The 22249-nt window shown below is 43.3% G+C and overlaps 1 protein-coding gene across 1 annotated transcript in view; it reads left to right on the forward strand.

Moving 5' to 3' along the window:
* KIRREL1 (kirre like nephrin family adhesion molecule 1) overlaps nt 1–21029 on the forward strand; it is a 362998-nt gene extending 341969 nt beyond the window's left edge. Inside the window, exons 11-15 of the mRNA XM_068253518.1 lie at nt 7695–7893; nt 10099–10206; nt 13294–13433; nt 14163–14237; nt 15638–21029. Coding sequence (XP_068109619.1) covers nt 7695–7893; nt 10099–10206; nt 13294–13433; nt 14163–14237; nt 15638–16108 — 993 coding nt within the window. The 3' untranslated portion in view covers nt 16109–21029. The remainder of the gene's footprint in view (nt 1–7694; nt 7894–10098; nt 10207–13293; nt 13434–14162; nt 14238–15637) is intronic.
* Nucleotides 21030–22249: the final 1220 nt, after the last annotated feature.

The following is a 22249-nucleotide window of genomic DNA, read 5'->3' on the forward strand; positions in this document are numbered from 1 at the left end:
TTAGGTAGGTAGCTGCCCCCCAGGATAGGTTAGGTAGGTAGCTGGCCCCCCAGGATAGGTTAGGTAGGTAGCTGGCCCCCCAGGATAGGTTAGGTAGGTAGCTGGCCCCCCAGGATAGGTTAGGTAGGTAGCTGGCCCCCCAGGATAGGTTAGGTAGGTAGCTGGCCCCCCAGGATAGGTTAGGTAGGTAGCTGGCCCCCCAGGATAGGTTAGGTAGGTAGCTGGCCCCCCAGGATAGGTTAGGTAGGTAGCTGGCCCCCAGGATAGGTTAGGTAGGTAGCTGGCCCCCAGGATAGGTTAGGTAGGTAGCTGGCCCCCCAGGATAGGTTAGGTAGGTAGCTGTCCCCCCAGGATAGGTTAGGTAGGTAGCTGGCCCCCCAGGATAGGTTAGGTAGGTAGCTGGCCCCCCAGGATAGGTTAGGTAGGTAGCTGCCCCCCAGGATAGGTTAGGTAGGTAGCTGGCCCCCCAGGATAGGTTAGGTAGGTAGCTGCCCCCCAGGATAGGTTAGGTAGGTAGCTGGCCCCCAGGATAGGTTAGGTAGGTAGCTGGCCCCCCAGGATAGGTTAGGTAGGTAGCTGGCCCCCCAGGATAGGTTAGGTAGGTAGCTGGCCCCCCAGGATAGGTTAGGTAGGTAGCTGGCCCCCCAGGGTAGGTTAGGTAGGTAGCTGGCCCCCCAGGATAGGTTAGGTAGGTAGCTGGCCCCCCAGGGTAGGTTAGGTAGGTAGCTGCCCCCCAGGATAGGTTAGGTAGGTAGCTGGCCCCCCAGGGTAGGTTAGGTAGGTAGGTAGGTCGCTAGCTGCCCTCTCCCTCCCTTCCTCTCCCCCTCAGATGCAGAGTGCGCAGCGCACGGAAGCGCTGTAGGCGGAACTCACCTCCGTCCCTGCGCCGCTGGTCTCCTCCCGCTCTGTATAGATGTTGTTACACACTGCTTCCTGTTTAGCCGGAAGCAGTGTGTAACAGCAGATCTATGCAGAGCGGGAGGAGACCAGCGGCGCTTGGAACGCAGGCAGGTGAGTTCTGCCTACAGCGCTTCCGTGCGCCGCGCACTCTGCATCTGAGGGGGGGGGGGGCCCGGGAGAGGTCGGGCTGCCCTCCGCACGGCTGCAGCTCCCCCCTCCCAATAACGCACGCAGGGATCTCCGAGCCCAAACGGACATGGGCCCCCCGGGCCCCTCCCCCGCCTCTTCAGGAGCCGGGCCCGGTCGCCGAGGCGACCGTTGCGACCACAGGCCCTACGCCCCTGGGTTCATTGATCTTGACCAGTAAGAATCCTTTGTCAGATCAGTAGCCCAATAGGAAGCCCCAGTGGGAAATTAAAAGATGCGTTTGCCATGGCTACCGTCTCGCCACTCTACTTTAATTAACCAATCAGATGTATTTGATTGTTGTGTGCAGTGATACACATGCACTGTTGCCCATATGGATCGAGACCCAATCCCTATAGTGAAAATTCCTATGGTGTACACTTTTCTCTTGTATAATCACGCTATGTATTGTGAATCATTACAACATTTTGTGACTGTGGAAAGGCATATGTCTTTCACAGGCGCATGCACCCCCCAGGATGGGTAAGCGCACCTTGCACATTCAACTGGCCATGATGGTTTACCCTAAATGTGTTACCTAGTAGATCACTGGTGTGGATCACTGGTGGTAGATGTTGTACATTAATTTCATCACATAGAGCACCATGATCGAATATGCAGCATAACTATGGGTCTTGTTCACTGGCTCTTGAGTTGTTGGTGATGGACTTAACTTGTTGTGTTATGCATACTTATATGATGTTCACAGAGCTGCTTCACAGAGACTTGGCTGAATGACAACATCCCGGATAACTCCCTTCATCTTCCGGGCTTTGACCTCTTTCGTGCAGATCGCAATCAGGTACTCTCGGGGAAAAAGAAAGGCGGAGGGTCTGTTTTTACATCAACTCCACCTGGTGCTCCAACACGTCCGTCCTGCAGAAAGTCTGCTCCCCAGACATCGAACTCTTACTGATTAACTGCAGGCCTCAGTACTCTCCCAGGGAATTCAACTCCTATGTCCTGGCGGGCGTCTACATCCCCCCGGACGCCGACACCAGTAATGCACTGGGCACACTCAGTGATGCCATCTCAAGGTGGGAGACACACCTCCCAGACTCCCTCTTCATCATTCTGGGGGATTTCAATAGGGCAAACCTGCGCCAAGAGCTGCCCCGTTACAAACAACACATCACCTGCCCCACCAGGAACCAGAACACCCTGGACCACTGTTACACGGTCCTCAAAGACGCGTATAAGGCCATTAGCCGAGCTGCCTTGGGCAGCTCTGATCACTACCTAATACACATGATCCCCACCTACAGAAGACACCTTGAAACCACAAAGCCGTTAGTCAAGTCTGTAAAGAAGTGGACAGACGAGGCGAAGGAGCAACTCCAGGCCTGCTTCGACAACACCGACTGGTCAGTCCTGGAAGCTCCCTGCCTGGAGGAATGGTCAGAGAATATCACCTGCTACATTAGATTCTGCGAGGAGACATGCATCCCAGCGACAACCATCAAGGTCTTTCCGAACAACAAGCCCTGGTTCAACGGAAGGCTACGTAGGCTCCGGAGGGAAAAAGAGGAAGCCCACAAATCTGGATCACTGAAGAGTTTCAGGGAAGCCAGGAACACCTTGAAAAGAGAGTTGAAGGTGGCAAAGAGAGACTACTCCAACAAGCTGAGTCGCAACCTCCAGTCCAACAATGTCCGGGAGGTCTGGAAAGGCCTAAGGGCAGCCACCAACTTCAAGCCTCCTTCTCAACACATACTCCCGAGCACTGCACTAGCTGAGGATCTCAACAAATTCTATTGCAGGTTCGAGGCCCAACCCACCCACCCGGCGGATCAAACGACCACATCCTCACCCAAGCATTCACCCCCCTCCTCTCCTCCACACGCTGGTCATACTCCCTCAACACAACTAACAGTCCAGGAGACCGATGTGTTACGGCACCTCCGGAAGCTAAATACCAGGAAGGCCTCAGGCCCAGATGGCATATCCCCATCCTGTCTAAAAACATGTGCGGGACAACTAGCCCCGGTCCTCACTTCCATCTTCAACAGATCCCTGGAGTTGGGCAAGGTTCCCTCCTGCTTCAAAAAAGCCGACATCATCCCGGTCCCCAAGAAGCCAGGAGTCACGGACCTAAACAACTTTAGACCCGTCGCCCTAACCCCGATTATCATGAAGACCTTCGAGAGACTGGTCCTCTCCTACCTGAAGCTTCACACTGCCACCCTGTTGGATCCTCTGCAATTTGCATACAGGGCAAACCGGTCTGTGGAAGACGCCATTAACATCTGCCTTGCACATATCACTGAACACTTGGATAAACCAAAGACCTACGCAAGGATCCTCCTCCTTGACTTCAGTTCTGCGTTCAATACCATCTGCCCAAACATCCTGTACGACAACCTGGAACGGCTCGGTGTTGACCCAATCATCTGCACCTGGATCAAGGACTTCCTCACGAACAGGTCACAGCTAGTGAGACTCGGAAGTTGCTCCTCCAGTGTAAGAACCACAAACACAGGCGCCCCGCAAGGATGCGTCCTGTCTCCGATGCTCTTCTCCCTGTATACAAACAGCTGCACCTCCTCCACGGATACCGTCAAGGTCATTAAGTTTGCGGATGACACCACCATCGTAGGACTTATGGGTGATAAAGCGGAGCTGGAATACCACAGCGAGATCGAGCGGATTCTCAGATGGTGCTCAGACAACAAACTCGTACTAAACGCAGCAAAAACGGTGGAACTGATAGTGAACTTTAGAAGGAATGCTCCACCACCCAGCCCGGTCATCATTGATGGCACCGAAGTCACCAGGGTACATAGCGCGCGGTTCCTAGGCACCACCATCACGGAGAACTTGAGATGGGACGAAAATACCTCTTCTACCCAAAAGAAGGCCCAGCAGAGACTGTTCTTCCTGAGGCAACTAAGGAAGTTTGGCATGCCCAGGGAGCTACTGACCAGCTTTTATACGGCGACCATCGAATCTGTCCTTTGCTCCTCCATCATTGTCTGGTACTCGGGAGCAAATGCAAAGGATAGGCTCAAACTCCAGAGAGTCATCAATGTGGCTGAGAAGATCATTGGGACGCCCCTGCCACCCCTGGACCTTCTCCACACATCCAGAATGAGGTCCAGGGCAAATAGAATCACACTCGATCCCTCCCACCCTGGCAATCACTTTTTCAGTCCCCTTCGCTCGGGACGTCGCTATAGGTCCATCTACACCAAAACTACCAGGCGTAGGAACACATTCTTCCCTCAAGCGATCACTCTTCTCAACTCAGACCCTCTCCCCAATGCCATCTCCTAATCCCCTTCTGCACCTCGGGCACCATAGGCTGACACTCATGGTCATCTCTGCTTAATACAGCGTAAACCGCTCTATGTGTCATTTGCTATGTTTGAAATGTCTTTTTAAATTGTACTATGTGTAATGTTACTTGCACTGTTTGCACCTGCCAATACGCCTGTGTCCACAAATAATTCCGGGTGCGGCGCCTGTCGCACTTGGCGAATAAAGTGATTCTGATTCTGATTCTGATGTTTATGGTTGTTTCTAGGTGTTAATGTGATTCCTAGACTATGTTGTTCTAAAACATTAGAATGTTTCACAATAAATAACGTGACTATACAAGAGGAAAGTGCCTACACTTTAGTACTTGCTTGATTAATCCCTTCAGGACCAGCGGTCTCTGGCCCCTTAATGACCAGAGCCCACTGGCACCAAATACCTCCACATACCGAGGAATCGCCATTACCGCCCTACACGCGTCGCCTCAGCCCACCTGCTCTGCCGTCTCTATGACGACAGAGCTCTGTGAGCCAGTCAGGAGACAATTTTATTGGCTCCTGACCCTGTCATCAATGTGAGCCAATGAGATTTGCTCATATTGATGACAGGGTCAGGAGCCAATGAAATCGGCTCCTGACTGGCTCACAGAGCTCTGCCGTCATACCGAGAGCAGGAGCTGAGTGAGCTGCGGCGAGGAGAGAGCAGTGGGAATAACAGCCTCCAAATAGGGCGTAGATTTCAATCACTGCCGTCCGGACGTGGTGAAGGGGACCTGTCTCTGCATTCCGTGTAGGAACTTTAAGATTGCTACATAATCTTCACACAGGCTTGTTGTTCAGCTACACCTGTGTCTAAGCAGAGGGGAGAAGGGATGACAGCATGGAGCTCTCTGGAGTAGCTTTTGGGGGTGTTTTTGGGAGGACAACAATGCACTGGTGTGTTGGTGCTGATAGGGCGTGTTGAACAACATCAGGGTTAAGTGTACTCATGTTGTACTCATTCTCACCTGCGAGGGCCCGAAAATCATCTCAGCTGAACTCCCTCTAGTGTGTGTACGAGGCTGTCAACCAGCAATGTAAATAAAGCCTAGGATGGGCTTCCTGGGCTTTTTTTTTTTTTAGCTCATTTACATGAAGCAGCAGGAGGTCCAGTGACATCCAGTTCCCGAAGTAGGCAGAAGTAGAGTCAGGAGCAATAGCAATCAGATCTCAAAGCTAGAGTCTCTAGAAAATATAAGCAGTATATATATGACTCCCACCATAGGTGAAATTTTAGTTTTGGGTGAACTAACCATTTAAACATTTGTCTTCAGTAGCAGCACCCGGTCTGCTGACTTTATCAGAGCTGCTATTAAGACTTGGACCACCCTAGGAGAAAAATCATAAACTGAAACTGTCTTCTCAGTTTTCTGCTGCTCTGATGAATGATTATTTCAATAATCACATATTGCTGAGGAGACAATAGCTCTTCATAACAATCACTGACACACTGGTAGTCTGAACTAATGTGCTTAGCAATGGCATCTCCTAGTGGTTGCTGGTATTATTACAAGCCTCTGTATTGTCTCTGTAAGTAATGGTTGTGGCACTCTCTGAATGGGAAATTAGGTGTGAATTTGATGGAAGAGGTGACAAGGCACCCATGCTAGTTGTTTAAAGATTGGGCATGAGTGGATTTCACTTTCTAGGGCCCATGGTTTGTCGGATGCTAGTAACATGGCCCCCCTCGCCAGATATATATGCCTCTTTGTGTTAATTAAACTGGAGATTTGTGCAGCATCCGCAGCTGCCTCTCACTGGAATCCCAGGGGAGATGCTTTCTCCAAACAGCTTCCACTGCGGCTGAAATCATTTTATCACAGCTCACAAAATGAAGTGTTTAGCTAAGGAAATGACTGAGGAGAATTGATTACGGACTTTCAGAGATATTAACTCTTCACAAGCTCTGCTGAGAACTCAGATTTAAAGCAGAACTCTAGAAGACACCTACAAATGTTTAATATATTCATTCAAAGATGATTATTGAAGTTGAACCCTAAACTCCCTAACCCTCTACATCCCCTGCCCATTGCTGCATGTTGTATGAATTTACATAGCAAATCTTTGAATTCAAGTGTATGGCTGATTACAACTAGTGCTGTTGATTGCCTGAAGGTTTAATTGATTTGTTATGAGATAATGAATAATTGGTTTCTAAATCTGATAAGCCATCTTCAAATTGCTGGTTTTGCATTTCTATGACTCAAAAAATAAAATTCATACTCATCTGTAGCCTGGCATATTATCATGTGGTTCAGAATGAAAGAAGGCAGGGGTCAGACAGAGGTGTCTGAGGTGGTATAACAAGTGGCTGATACAGGGCTCCTGGCTAAGTGTATATAATATCAAGTAATCAAGAGCCTCACAAGCTGATAACAAAATGTATCATGCGTGCTTGCACAGATATCGTATTAAAGACATATAAAACGCACTTTTTCTACCCCAAAAATAGGGATAAAAAGTCCCTGCAACTTATATGCCAAATAAAGGGAGTCCCTGACTTACGAATGCCCACGATACGAACCACCGACCTGCCGCGTTGTCAGGGACTCCTTGTATTGTACCCATGTTTCCTCTGCTTCTCCCTTGTGTCCTCCTCCACTCCCCCTGAATAAATAAAAGCAGCGGCAGCACAGCTCACCTAATCCATCGGAGCCTGTAGCTTTCCCTCACTGTTCCCCTAGGGCCTGCTCCTGACGCGATCAGCAGAAGCCAGCACTAGGGGAACAGAGAGGGAGAGGAGAGGTCTCTGATCACCACAGGCTCCAATGGATTAGGTGAGACTCGCTGCCGCTGCTTACATTTATTCGGGGTGAGTGGAGGGGGCACAAAGGGGAAGCAGAGGAGATATGGAAGACAGAAGGGGACACAGGAGGACACATGAGGTTCAAAAGAAACACAAATAGTTGTGGGAGAACATATACAAGATTCTCCTGGCCCATGGATGCACCAGGTTTAGTATATATTTTTTTTCCTTGGTTTTTGCCCTCTAAACCTAGATGCGTCTTATAGTCCAGAACATCTTCTATGCTGAAAAATACGGTAATTTTTTCTGGGGGTGGGCATTAAGTCAGCAGGAAAGAGAGGCTTTTAGGTTGCTTACAAGAGAAGGCAAGAACATCAGCAATGATATGATGCTATATAATATAATGGAGATGACTATGCAGAGCTGTGATAGTGTAGAGTGTGGTCCTTCCGTGAGGTAGGCCTGTGTCAATAACAGGACTGGCTGTGTTGCAAATGTTTGCATTTACTAAATTGAAATTGATTATTATGGACATGAAAACTCTTAAATATGTTCTTCTTGAACTGTAGGCCTGGGCATGGCGGGAACAATTCATGGAGGCAGGAACTATGGACAGGTATACTGTAGAAAGGGCCAAAACTGAAAATGGTGTCCGATCTATCTTGACCATCAATAATGTCATGGAGTCCGACTTCCAGACCACATATAACTGCACAGCTTGGAACAGCTTTGGGTCAGAAACCGCCAACATTAAACTTGTAGAAGAAGGTAAGAAGATCTTTTTATTCCTATTCCATGTCATGTACTAAAGACTGAGTGCAGTTATAATCATGATAAAGTAAATCTATCTATGAGTGTCCAACCCCTTTTCCATTAACATTGTGATGTTTGTGATGTTATGCAAAAAAAAACAAAAAAAAAACAATGCGATGATTTTGTAAATGATCTAAGCGCTATTTTTAATTGAAAATAGCAAAAGAACATTTTATGCTAGCAACATGTTTCAAAATACAGTATTAGAGGCAAAGGGATCAGCAGGACTACCAGGCAACTGGTATTGTTTAACCACTTAATCCCGAAGGGTTGTTTATTTTTTGCATCTGAGCAACTTTCACCTCCCATTTATTTTCCAATAACTTTATCACTACTCATCACAATTAACTGGTCTGTATCTTGTTTTTTCCACCACCAATTAAGCTTTCTTTGAGTGATACATTTTGCTAAGAATTATTTTATTCTATTTATTTATTTATTGTACTTATAAAGCACCAACATATTACGCAGCGCTGGACATTAGTTTAGGTTACAGACAATATTTAGGAGTGACATACAGCAAAATGACAATACAGGAATACAAGAAAGACCAGATCACACAGCACAGTATGAGTACAAGGTAATGCTTAGTCAGTCACTGGAGGGGAGCATGGAGATTAGGCAAGTTAGGTACACTCAGATGCATAGCATGGGTTCACAGTAATGGAGGTGCATGATCAGGTAGGACACAAAAGGAGGAGGACTCTGCCCAAAGGCTTACAATCTAGAGGGAGAGGTAAGGACACGAAAGGTAGAGGACCAGAGTTCAGCTGTGGTTTTAGAGCACTTGTGAGGGGTAGTAGGCCAGAGTGAAAGGGTGAGTTTTGAGGGCTTTCTTGAAGATGTCAGTTGGCTGATGGTGTAATGGTTAAGGGCTCTGTCTCTGACACAGGAGACCAGGGTTCGAATCTCGGCTCTGCCTGTTCTGTAAGCCAGCACGAATTCAGTAGGAGACCTTTGGCAAGTCTCCCTTACACTGCTACTGCCAATAGAGCGCGCCCTAGTGGCTGCTGCTCTGCTCTGGCGCTTTGAGTCCGCAAGGAGAAAAGCGCAATATAAATGTTATTTGTCTTGTCTATTTGTCATGTTGAAGGAGGGGGCTGCCCTAATGGGTGGAGGTAGGGAGTTCCATAGTGTTGGAGCAGCTCTTGAGAAGTCCTGGAGGCGTGCATGGGACTGGGTGATGCGGGGGGCGGTTAGGCGAAGTTCATTGGAAGAGCGGAGTGAGCGGCTAGGTGTGTACCTCTGAGTAAGATCGGAAATGTAGGTTGGACAGGTTTTGTGGACAGATTTGTAGGTCAGACACAGTATCTTGAATCTGATTCTGGACTGGATAGGAAGCCAGTGGAGGGATTCAAGGAGGGGATCCGCCGTGGTAGAGTGATGGGAGCAGTGGATAATTCTGGCTGCCGCATTCATGATGGACTGCAGTGGGGCTGTTCGGGTCATAGGGAGACCAGACAGCATGGCATTGCAGTAGTCATTCTAAATCCATTTTAACAGGAATATTAAGAAAGAAATGGAAAAAAATCCTTTTTTCTCAGTTTTTGGGCATTATAGTTTGAAATTAATACATGCTACTGTAATTAAAACCCATGTATTTTATTTGCCCATTTGTCCCGCTTATTACACCATTTAAATTATGTCCCTATCACAATGTATGGCACCGATATTTTATTTGGAAATAAAGGTGCATTTTTTCAATGTGCGTCCATCACTATTTACAAGCTAATAATTTAAAACATTATTTTAATATACTCCTTTGACATGCATATTTAAAACGTTCAGACCCTTAGGTAACTATTTATGTTTGTTTTTTGTTTTGTTTTTTTAATTTTTTTTTTATTTTTGTGTATTAAAAATTGTACGTGGGTAATGTTTGGTGTGGGAGGTAAACAGCTAATTATAAATGTAAAAAAAATGTATTTAATGTATGTAATGGTTCACAGACAGGAAACAACCAGGAGTACATACTCAAGAGTTTCTTGTGGGAGGGGTTTCACCACAATATCAGTCATACAGCGCCCCCTGATGGCCTGTTTGTGAAAAGGAATATGTTTCTCATGTAAAAGGGGGTATAGCTATTGATTGGGATAAAGTTCAATTCTTGGTCGGAGTTTCTCTTTAAGTATCTCACATGGCTTCCTTTGTCCTTTTCAGAGGTTGTCCCGGTGGGAATCATTGCTGCAGCCACCATTGGATCGGGGATCCTGGTCATCATCTTCTTTGTCTTCTTCATCTTCTTCCTGTACAGACGTCGTAAAGGCAGTGAGTACCCACACAGAGGCAGCTGACAAATGCGTGAGCAACTCGCTGACTTCCCCAGAGGAGCCAATTAAGAGGCTCTGTCATATTTTGCGATAAGCAATGTATGAGATGACTGCACAAGCACTCTGCTGGTAAACACTTCTTCATAAGGAGACAAGATCCTCACATTGTACACGCTTCATCTTCTGCTAAGCAGAATATGCAGAATTTTATAAAAACATAGTTCACTTACAGAAGTCTAGGATAGAATTCAGAGCAATAAATAACACAACTGTATTTTAGATGCCTGAACCATCCCAACTCATCTTATCTGTAGAAGCTGGAATGCAGTGGATAGCGATGAGTAGGGCATTCAGTTAATTGAATATTCAGAAACCCAGCTTTTGCGTTTAGCTAAATACAAGAAGGTAACTTTTTAAAATCCCACTCCTTTAGGCACAAATGTCCTCCTAGTCCTCTGCAGAGAATGTGGCAGAGCTTGTTTTTATCCACATAGAAACTCCTTAAAGAGACACTGAAGCGGAAAAAAAAACATGATATAATGAATTGGTTGTGTACTATGAATAATTACTAGAAGATTAGCAGCAAAGAAAATATTCTCATACTTTTTTTTTCAGGTATATAGTGTTTTTTCTAACATTGCATTATTCTATAATATGTGCAGATTACACAACACTCAGCATTCAAAATGATTCTTTCAGAGCAGTCTGTGAAGTAATGACCTCTCCTCTAGCAGTGAAAAAGTAAACAGTTCACTTACAGTTGAGATAATAAAAGTCAGATAACAGCCCTCTCCACCACTAACTTAGTCGGAGAGCTTAATGGCTTGTTTGCATAGAGATAGCAACTGGAGTTTCTCAACTCTTCCTGTACTGGAAACAATTAGACTGATGTATCTGATCTTAATGTTTTATTTCTTAGCTGTGCTACACATACAAATCATAATATCATCATTTTTTTTCGCTTCAGTGTCTCTTTAAAGGGAACCTGAGGTGAGAGTGGTATGGAGGCTGCCCTATTTAGTTCCTTGTGAATAATTCCAGTTGCCTGGCAGTCTTGTTGATCTTCTGGCATAAGTAGTGTCTGAGTCAAAACCCTGGAACAAGCATGCAGCTAATCCAGTAAAACCTGATTCAGCCGAGTCATAGTACCCAATTTGCTGCATGCTTGTTCGGGGTCTACAGCAAAAAGTATTAGAGGCAGAGGATTAGAAGGACTGCCAGGCAACTGGTATTGTTTAAAAGGAAGTAAATATGGCAGCTTCCATATCCCTCTTACCTCAGGTTCCCTTTAACCTCTTTTGAATTAACTGCTCAGCAGTCAGTCCATTTACCATCAGTTCTCACAGCGCAGACTTCTAGAGCTGCAGGCTGAGATCTTTACCACAGTTTTATCTGTATCACCTTTTCTTGCTGTCTCACCAGCTTTATAATTAGACATAGTCAATTTATCTTACAGATATTTTCCCTGAGGATAATCCACAGGGAAGCATGATTGATCAAGTGATTTATTCAAAGTTTGGTGAGTTGTGTTGGTGTTCGAATTTGGGATCCTGCATTCAGAAACGCAAATTATGTGAAGATCGCACTTCTTCTCCCAAACTAGTGGACAGGGTAATGGAGAGGCCATTCACAGCACGCTTCACGTGATGCTTCTTCTCTCTGGCTTGGAAGGAGGAAGTGTCGGAGTCATGTGAATCGCAACATTGTCTGCAACCCCGTGACCCTGATCACTACGATCGCCGGCTGATGCCGGGCAGAGCGGAAAGGGGTAGAGCTGCTCATTGCAGGACCCAGGGAGGTGAGTAACGGCTGCTGGCTGTACTGGGGACACCTGGCTATACTGGGGACAGCAATGCCTAGCTGTCTATACCGGGGATCTGGCTGCCTGGCACCCCAAACGCGCTCCCCCCCCGCATGTAAAATACACTGGTCCTTAAGGGGGGTTAGGCTGCCGGTCCCCAGAAGGTTAAAGATCTCTATTTATGATGCTGAGACAGCAAAAATCTCACCCACAAAGCCTGTTTTTAATGCCTTTAACAGGGCTGCTACATGTCACCTGACCATATTTTTTATAAACAAGATATTTATTTAAAACTAATGTCAGGTAGAATTTTCGTGGCTAGTATAGAACCCTATAGATAGTGCAAAACTACAGTATAACAAGCACATAATGTGAACAACTGTCTGTTACTTTTGATTGAGCAGAAACCTATAAGTGATCTGTCATAAGGATAGGGACAAATTGCCATAAAGTTTTTGCTTGTGTGCCATAATGTTTTTGGTAGCAACAAAAAAAGGGGGAATCCAAACACCCTGAAACCCCCACCGATCTTCTCATTGGTGCAGGATCTGGTAGGCTAGACCATATTGAACTGCAAGGAAGGGATCCACAAACTCTAGATGAGTTTGTAAAAAAAAGGTATCTTTATTGCAGAAAATACACACATAAGACACTGACATCCACAGGATCAAACTGATGCGTATCAGGCTCAATGTGTTCCCTTAGTCATAGTCCTGCCTCACAAAAACTTGTTGATGACCTCCATAGTGTTTCAGGCCGCATTCAGTAATTAATTCTGCTGTCCTACCAGACTGTATTCAGTAGTTTATTTATTTTAAGTATTTATATAGCGCCGACATATTACGCAGCGATGTATAGAGTATATTGTCTTGTCACTAACTGTCCCTCAGAGGGGCTCACAATCTAGTCCATATGAATTCTGTTGTCCCACTGGGCCAGATTCAGTGATCAATTTTGTTGTTCAACTAGGCCACATACAGTGATCAGTTCTGTTGTCCTATCAGGCCGCTTTCAGTAATCAATTCTGTTGTCCCACTAGGCCACATTCAGTGATCAGTTCTGTTGTCCTATCAGGCCACATTCAGTGATGAGATCTGTTGTCCCACCAGGCCGGTTTCAGTAATCAATTCTGTTGTCCCACCTGGCCGCATTCAGTATTCTATTCTGTTGTCTCACTAGGCCACATTCAGTGATCAATTCTGTTGTCCCACTAGGCCTCATTCAGTGATCAGTTCTGTTGTCCTATCACGCCACATTCAGTAATCAATTCTGTTTTCCCACTAGGCCGAAAGGATGTTACGCTGAGAAAACTTGATATTAAGGTGGAGACGGTAAACCGGGAACCATTAACCATGCACCCAGACAGGGAGGATGACGCATCCAGTGTGTCCACTGCAACTCGAGTAATGAAGGCCATCTATTCGGTGAGTAAACATTATGTGACTATACAGAATACAAAACAAGACACCAACATTTTGTGGCGACTGAATATTTACATTTGAATTATGTAATACCTGAATGGGTGTGGCAGCTGGCAAGATACCCTAGAGTAAAAAGTCATAGTCACAATTAGAACCAGTCAGCTAAGAAACAGAGAAGATGCTTAATTGAGACAATGGAAGATCCATTAGCGTTGAAGAACATGAAAAAAAATTGTTTGTACCTGAATTTAATCAGCTTACCAAAGTTGTAGTACTGGACTGCAGTCAGTAGGGGCCTTCTACACAGAGCTTTGGACATCCTGTATGCATCTCTATGCACTGAACATGCACATAGTGTGCATGCCAAGCCATATGCTTGCACATACAAGAGGGTGCAAAGTGCACATGCATGAGTGCCCCTAGTCACTGCACTTGTGTCCCAGGACATGCACATACAAAATGTCAGGTACCACAAGGATTCCTAGGTATGATATTTCATTACACCAGGAAGAGGCAGGAGTAACCCTATTGCTCATTTAAGTTTCAGTTACCCTGACATAACCAAGGAGATTTAAGGCAATGAGGAGTAGTTGCTCCAAACTAGGAAATGTGGTGTGGTTAGCCTTTAGCATTCCCAGAATTCCAACTTTATATTTTTTGGAGATGGCTTTGATTATAGATCATTGGTATAATTTGCTTGCAATATCTAACTAATATTTTTCTTATTCACAGTCATTTAAAGATGATGTGGACCTCAAACAAGACCTGCGTTGTGACACCATTGATAGAGAGGAATATGAGCTCAAGGTGCGACATCCGTATCTATTCAACTAACACATACAACAGTCTAAGACTGGGCACTAACAGGATTTATATCTATCACCAGTCCCTGAGTGAAAAGCAACACAGTGTAGCATTCATCATATGATGATGACATATTAGCATATTTGCCATCATCAAGTCACCAGGCTGAAAATATCTTGACCTGCACATTGTCGTGAGCACGAAAGCGTTGTCTGGCATGCAAGATATGTAATATTTGTGTAATGTGTACATTATTATCCAGGACTATCTTTATAATCTCTCCCTTTTTTCTTTCTCTTGTTTTATTACTATGGGGGTGAAGCAAACATAACTATACAGTTGCATACGTTTAGTGAGGGAAAAAAAATTAGGGTTCAAGTGAGATTGATAAACTGTCTGACGAAGATGGTCCAGAACCCCAATTACACTTCTGTGAAGTTAGGGGAGATGGTGGCAACAGATTGTTGCAGGCTGAACATGGTTTTGGATACAGGACATGGAGTAACTTGGTCTAGTGGGAAATGATGCTATATTCACACTTCCAAATAGCCAGTGGGGAAGCTTGTTAATTTGCTGGATTTTAACCTGCACAGATACCACAAGAACATTTTAGTCACCCTAGTGTGCTAATCCTCGGACTATTCCTCCAAACGGATGGTGATGATCTTCACAGTTTCCAAACCCTCAATTGGATTTACAAAATGCTGAACTGGACAAAGTGGGCAAACTTTTGTGCTTCTGAATGTAATTTTGTCTATGCTCCTGTGGACTTTTTTTTTAATTTATTTAAATTGTTGAGGACTAGTCAAGGTTACTTTTACATACAGGCCGTGGACCAAATTATGGATTTTAACTTAACATCGGCCTTCTGTTTCAAAATCCATGTAACCATCAGTGCCAAAACCTGTCATCAAAGTCATACCTGCTGAATATAAAAAGAAAAAAAAATGAGTTCTTACACCTTGACCAACTCATCTAAGATGCTTTGGAATAACCTGTAAAGATGTAATGTGAACAATGAATTCACAATAATTTGTTTAATTCTGTCATGGCTTTGATGACCAGGACAAAATATCATTACCATTACTGTCATGCTTTATAATCCAAAAGCATATGTTTACTTGTATGTCTGAAGTCAAAAACATTTTTTACTTGACTCTTAATAAAAGTATGCACCTGTATAGTGACTTTTGCTTCACTTTGTATTGAAATGCACATATATGCGTAAACATATAGATTGGAGGTCAATAATCTCATCATATAAAGAAAACAGCTAGAGGTTTTTTTTTTTGTTCGATTAATTTTTTTTTTTTTTACTTATCTATCGTTTCTTTTCTAATTTTATGATCATTTTTCCATATCCATCACTGTCTGCCATTGATCATACTCCTCTTCTTCCCTAGGATCCAACCAATGGGTATTACAATGTCCGAGCTCATGATGACAGGCCAACTTCCAGATCTGTGTTGTATGCAGAATACCGTAACCCTGGACCGGCCCGTTTTGATGCTCGCCCTTCATCTCGACTCTCTCACTCCAGTGGCTATGCCCAACTGAACACTTACAGTCGAGCTCCTACATCAGATTATAGTACAGACCCCACTCCCACAGTAACATCAGCCACTACAGATACCACCAGTCAGCTTTCTTATGATAATTTTGATAAATTTGGGACACATAGTTTCTCAGCTAACACTGGCTACCCCACATACAGACTCGGTTATACGCAGCCAACCACCACAGGTATGGATCGAGGACCTTATGACACTTTTGACCCAGTTGGGAAGTTCACAGGTGCCACCCGTTTCTCATACACTTCCCAGCATTCCGACTATGGACAGAGGTTTCAGCAACGGATGCAGACACATGTCTGAGGACTTAGAGAATCTGGTGTAATCTGGTGGGCAAAAAAGGGGAGGCCAGAGAGGACACGATTCTGTTAAATCTTCTCTGATGCAATATCAATCATGAGACAGGACTCTAAGAGGAGCATCAACCTCTTACCGTGTCTTCTGGTACTCAGGGACCTTACTGTCTTGATGAAGTCCCCAAGAAGCCACTCAGAAGTTAACCGCCAAGCAGAGCCTTGAGGCTTTGATATGAAATAAGATGCCAAACAGAAGGCTGGCCTTTTAGCAACTGACCATTCCTTGAAGACCACTGTATTTGCCATCTGGTGTATGGCAAACACTAAGACTTAATTGTCAGCTCGGTACTGGTAATTTTCTTTTTCTTTACACTGCTTTGTTACATACATCACTAAGTTTTTTCTTTTTTGTGTAAACACATTCCTGGTTTTAGTCTTCTCCTGCATTGCCAGGATTGTTGTTCTATTGCCGACAAGCATTACCTATCTTGCCAAAGCAAGGTCTGACATATGTATACATTCCAGTTTTTGAAAAGGAGGAGAGTAGGAGACAAATTACAGCATGGATTCCATCCAGGTTCCTTCACAATTCTGGCTTTTTAAAGAAGCTAAGTTTCGACAGTTGTTGGCAAGTAGACCCACCAGAGTGTGGACAATCAGAAGAAAACTAATCTTAAAAAACATTACAGGTCGTACATTTGGTCCTAATTTGGGAATACATGGCCCAACCAAATCTCAAGTGCTGTAATACTCCCTACTTCCCTGCCTGGTGGAACAGTTTCTATGTGTGAATGACCAAGCACTTTTCCACCTGTTTCTATTGTAAATGTACTTTGCAGATATCTTTCTTGAAAGATATGAAACACCATTTTATAGCTATGTTATCTTATATTCCTGCTGCATATTTTTGCACATTATTCTTATTTTGCTTTTTTTGTTTTAAACTCAGCTTGAACCTGTTTGAATCAAGGTATCATAGTGGTCTATTTAAACAGTAGAGAACAAATGGTTTAACATTATCAGCATTGCTCTTTGGGACAAATATTTGTGAGCTAATTCTCCACAATTTTGGTGTTGCGAATGGTCACAAAATATGAGGCAGTATAGTGTTTAAATAGACCTCATACACATACAGATCACAAGATCCCAGAAGCAGAACCAGGACTAACTACAGTGTATTGTGCCTCAAGTTAAAGTGGGGTAGCAAAAAAAGGATAGGAAGCTTCTTATTAACCAGCTGCAAGCCCAATAATGGAATGTAGGCAGGACCTACTGACTTGTGTGTAAAAAATGTCAAACACTACAGACAAACAATAGTTATTCATTATATTGAGGTTGCATATATCACAACAAGTGGTCAAGGATACCTGATACTACACATTTCCTTCCTTCAGATTGGAGGTTGTGAGGCTACAGGCTTTGGAAGAAGTTTGTACTGCTATCTGATGGCTCCATATTCTAGTTCAGCATTATTGTATTTTGGTTTACAATTAGGAAGAAGGAAAAACAGGAATTACTTTTGATATTACCCACCTTTGTGGAAACTGTAAGCTGACCATAATCCTTGTTTCCTGCACTACCTTTGGATTTAGGTTATAGTCAGAGCTTAATAATATTTCAACTAAAGTGTTCAGTTCTTCTTTAGTATTCAGAAATCTCAGTCTAGCTTACGACCATGTTTGAGAAAAAAGTGGGAGCAAGTGTTACTAATGCAAAATAATGTTGTGGCACAGTATAACATTTATGGACAGTGGTCTCACAAAGCAGCATGCCATCAGCTAATAGTAATGATATTTGGTTGCCATGCTTATTCTATTTTTCCATTCTATTAAGTAATTTTTATCCTCGATCAGTTTTGTGACATCCTTTTTCCCTTACTGTTAGACAGGTACCACTGGTGGGACTGTAATTCACTAGAAGTGGCATAATGCAGGGATTTCACTGTTTAACTGCATTTTGGGAAAATCTGTTCACTTTAGTTTCATCAACAGTGGCTAATACCAAAGAGAACATGATTAAAAAGTTTTTGTAGATTCAATATTAACCAGTAAGTACACAAAGCCCTAAAATTATGGTAGTAGTGTAAACACATTGCTCATGTTCTCATTTCTTATAGCCCAAGTGGCACTAAAGTACTGCAGACATGATGATCCACCATTCTGCAAAGCTTTGAAAATACTGCTGTAGGTCATCTGTAGTGTTATACAAATGAGAAAACACCCATCAGCCTCAATATATGAAATCACCAGTCTAATGTTGTGGAGATGCTCTTGTTCAACCTAAACAGATCTGACACTATGGATCCCAAATGACCTCCAGAAAAGCCCTGTGATATGTGGTATCAAGATATTAGCAGTAATTTGCTAACTGGGGTCTCCATGGATAGACTTTTTTTTTCCAGCACACCCCACAAATGCTCAGTCAGACCGAGTTATGTGAAAAATGGCCTATTTCAGTCCACGCCATATTATCCTTCTACTGCTCCATGAAACAGTTCCGCTGCTCACATGCCCATTTTAGTCACTTTTTGTGATAGATAGGGATAATCGTTCCGAATCTCAATACTTCCTCCTTCACAGCCAGAAGAAGGAAGTAGCTGAAGAGCTGGAATGCACAGTGGAGGGCAGCGCACTGAGGTGGCATCAAGAGTAGAAGGGAGGAGAGTAGGAAACAACCCCCCTGCCGTAGTATGCTGTGCTTGAAATTCATGTGTTGTTCTGATTCATTTGGAACACCATTTGAATACAGAACGCTCATCCCTAGTGATAGATGGGGTAAGCATGGACAATCATCATCATCATCTTATGGCAAGCAGTATGTTTTTCAGCAATTTGAGCTACAGCAGCTCTTTTTTGGGATTAAGCCAGATATGCTGCCAACACACATAAATAGGCCTTTGGTGCCATGACAGTATTTCTGGTTCATTGATTGTGCGTCATTTATATTGTGGCTTCTAACCACTACATACCAGGAACACCCCACGAGGCCTGCCATTTCTGAATTGCTTTGACCCAGTTATCTAGCCCTCACACTGACTGTTGACTTGCCATGTGATATATCTCACTCCTTGTGCTATTGTAATGGCATAATCAAGGTGATTTCCTTAACTTCAGTGGCTGATTGGTGTAATCCAGCAAAGTACTGGGGCATTGTCTTGTTAGGCTAAAACAATTATCTGTGTAATTCACTGCAATCAACTTTCATGCTAAGGTTAAATGGTATCAAGCCAAACAAGGTAAACGCATGCAGTGGATGTTAACAAGATGACCACACATCATCCCTCGTCATCACTATATTATATTTTTACACTGCAAATCTGTTTGTAGTAGACAAAAAACAAGTATGAATTGTTGACCGGTTCTGTGCTCCATTTCCATCACGTACAATACTTCACAATCACTCCACTCCTACCTGATACAACCTTGCCTGGCATAACCAGTTCAGTTTCCTTTTACATTAGGTGCCTTAACACTTGCATTTGTTAAGGGTTTGTATTTTTTACAAAACATAAAAGTTAAAAGAAGAAAAAAAAAGAAACTGTGTTTGCTAAGACTTGTAAAAGCATGGTACTTTCTTATTAATCCTATGGGATTCATGATGTAATTAAGAATCAATTTTATATACTGAGCCTACCTTCTGTTTATGGACACTTCTATCCTTTAAACACACTATGCTGACTGTTGTTATTAATTGTATCAGTGAATGTCCCTAGAATGATAAATTACCTTTTTAAAAGTGGCGGAAAAGAGTAGCTAATATCAACAAAGGATTATGAAAATCTGAGGTTCAGCACCTTTGGAATTCCCATATTTGGAATCATTAGTTATGTTAATTAAGTATATATTTATGTATTTCCTGTTCACGATAGTTAAAAAAAAATATTTTATTTAAAATACTTTGTAAACTTATGTGAAATACTAATGATTTCAATTTCATGAAATCACTTTTTTTCATTAGTATTAGAATGTAGTATCATTTTTTTTTTAATTTGGTGTTTGCTTTTTTTTTGCCAAAGGAAACTATTACCGTATACAACAGCTGCTTGACACCTTGTCTTTATCTTCAGCAGCTTTACACAAACTTTAAGACGCATTCACATCTGGGGGGAAATCTGCATACATTGCCAGTTGTACAGAATTTTTAAAATAATGTCAACCAAATTTCTCTTTTGTACGAAATCTGTTCCTTTTGCAAACAGATGCTCGTAGGCAATCATTTTTGTACAGTACGTGTGTAAATATACATATATATTTTTTATATAATATCTGTAAAACGTGAAAAGCATACACAAGTAACATTATCAGTATTATATTCTATTTTTTTCTGAGCACATTTTATTTCTGACGTTTCTTGAAATGCCTAAATTTCAAGAAGAAACTTTCCTTTTATTGTTGTGTGAGACATTCTGCAGGATGAAGAAAAGTTATGTGTGCTTTCTTAGAGTGGATCGCCATATTTGGTGATAGACATTTTTCAGTTGAAAACAGTGTATCTGCCAAATACAGCCACTGACCATCCAATACAGTGTTGACCAAACAAGGCACTTTTTACCTACCGTAATTGAAAGAAGAAATGGACTGCACAAAATAAAGGATGCAGTTCTCAGTGCTGGAACACTCACAAATAATGCAAATGTATGTCAGATGTGCCAGTGTTAATTCCATCTATAAAACCTATCTAAGCTGCAAACAAACATTCACAACTTTAGCACAAAAGTAAAAGAATGTAGGGAAAAACAAAAGTTAATGTAAATAACATGGTGTTATACTGTTTCAGTATTTGTGAGAATGCCATTTGGGAGATGGATCATGTTTTGTGTTTAAAGAGACACTGAAGCGAAAAAAAAATTATGATATTATGATTTGTATGTGTAGTAAAGCTAAGAAATAAAACATTAAGATCAGATACATCAGTCTAATTGTTTCCAGTACAGGAAGAGTTAAGGTGCGTACACACGCCGGACTGGAGGCAACGACGGGTCCGTCGTTACCTCCCTCTGGGTGGGCGTGCCAACGACAGTCCGGCGTGTTTACGCACTGTCGGCGGACTGATACGGCTGCTTCTGAGCGATCCGCCCGGCGAATCGCTCAGAAGCAGCCGTATCAGTCCGCCGACAGTGCGTACACACGCCGGACTGTCGTTGGCACGCCCACCCAGCGGGAGGTAACGACGGACCTGTCGTTGCCTCCAGTCCGGCGTGTGTATGCACCTTTAAGAAACTCTAGTTGTTATCTCTATGCAAACAAGCCATTAACTCTCCGACTAAGGGCTGGTTCAGACGGACGTTTGCAGAGCGTTTACTGCCAGCGTTCGGGGCTTGGCGTTAAACGCTCCCATTCAAGTGAATGGGAGCGTTTGTACCAAGCTGTTATGCGCGTTTGCACAAACGCGGCGTTCGGGTCCCGATTTTCACTGGCGTTCAAGGAGCCCCTGGAAGCTACATGTTGCTTCCAGGGGCGGTTAACCGCGACGGGTAATGTCCCTCTAGGGGAAGAAAAAACGCGACCGCATCCGAACGCATTGCGAACGCTGCTGAAAGCCTGAACGCATCACGAACGCAACGCCAACGAACGCGACGCCTCCAAACGTCCGTCTGAACCAGCCCTAAGTGGTGGAGAGGGCTGTTATCTGACTTTTATTATCTCAACTGTAAGTTAACTGTTTACTTTTTATCTGATAGAGGAGAGGTCATTACTTCAGACTGCTCTGAAAGACTCATTTTGAATGCTTAGTGTTGTGTAATCTGCACATAATATAGAATGATGCAATGTTAGAAAAAACACGATATACCTGAAAATAAAAGTATGAGAATATTTTCTTTGCTGCTAATCTTCTAGTAATTATTCATAGTACACAACCAATTCACTATATCATATTTTTTTTTTCGCTTCAGTGTCTCTTGATGATTTGCAGAAGCTGAAACTAAACTCTGATACCACTTCCATCCCACCATTTCTCTTGTATTTCCTCTGACTCTTTACAAAGCAGGACATTTTAAACTTATAAAAAAACTAAAACAAAACCTTCTGCTGTAATTGTTTTGTAAAGGGATAGTCCATGTTATTTAAATTGTGCTATCACAGATATCAGTGCTGCACAAATAATTTTATAATTTAATGTTAATAAAAACTATCTTTACATGTTCAGC

Source organism: Hyperolius riggenbachi, chromosome 9, assembly GCF_040937935.1.
Source record: "Hyperolius riggenbachi isolate aHypRig1 chromosome 9, aHypRig1.pri, whole genome shotgun sequence".
In the NCBI taxonomy this organism is placed as follows: Eukaryota; Metazoa; Chordata; class Amphibia; order Anura; family Hyperoliidae; genus Hyperolius; species Hyperolius riggenbachi.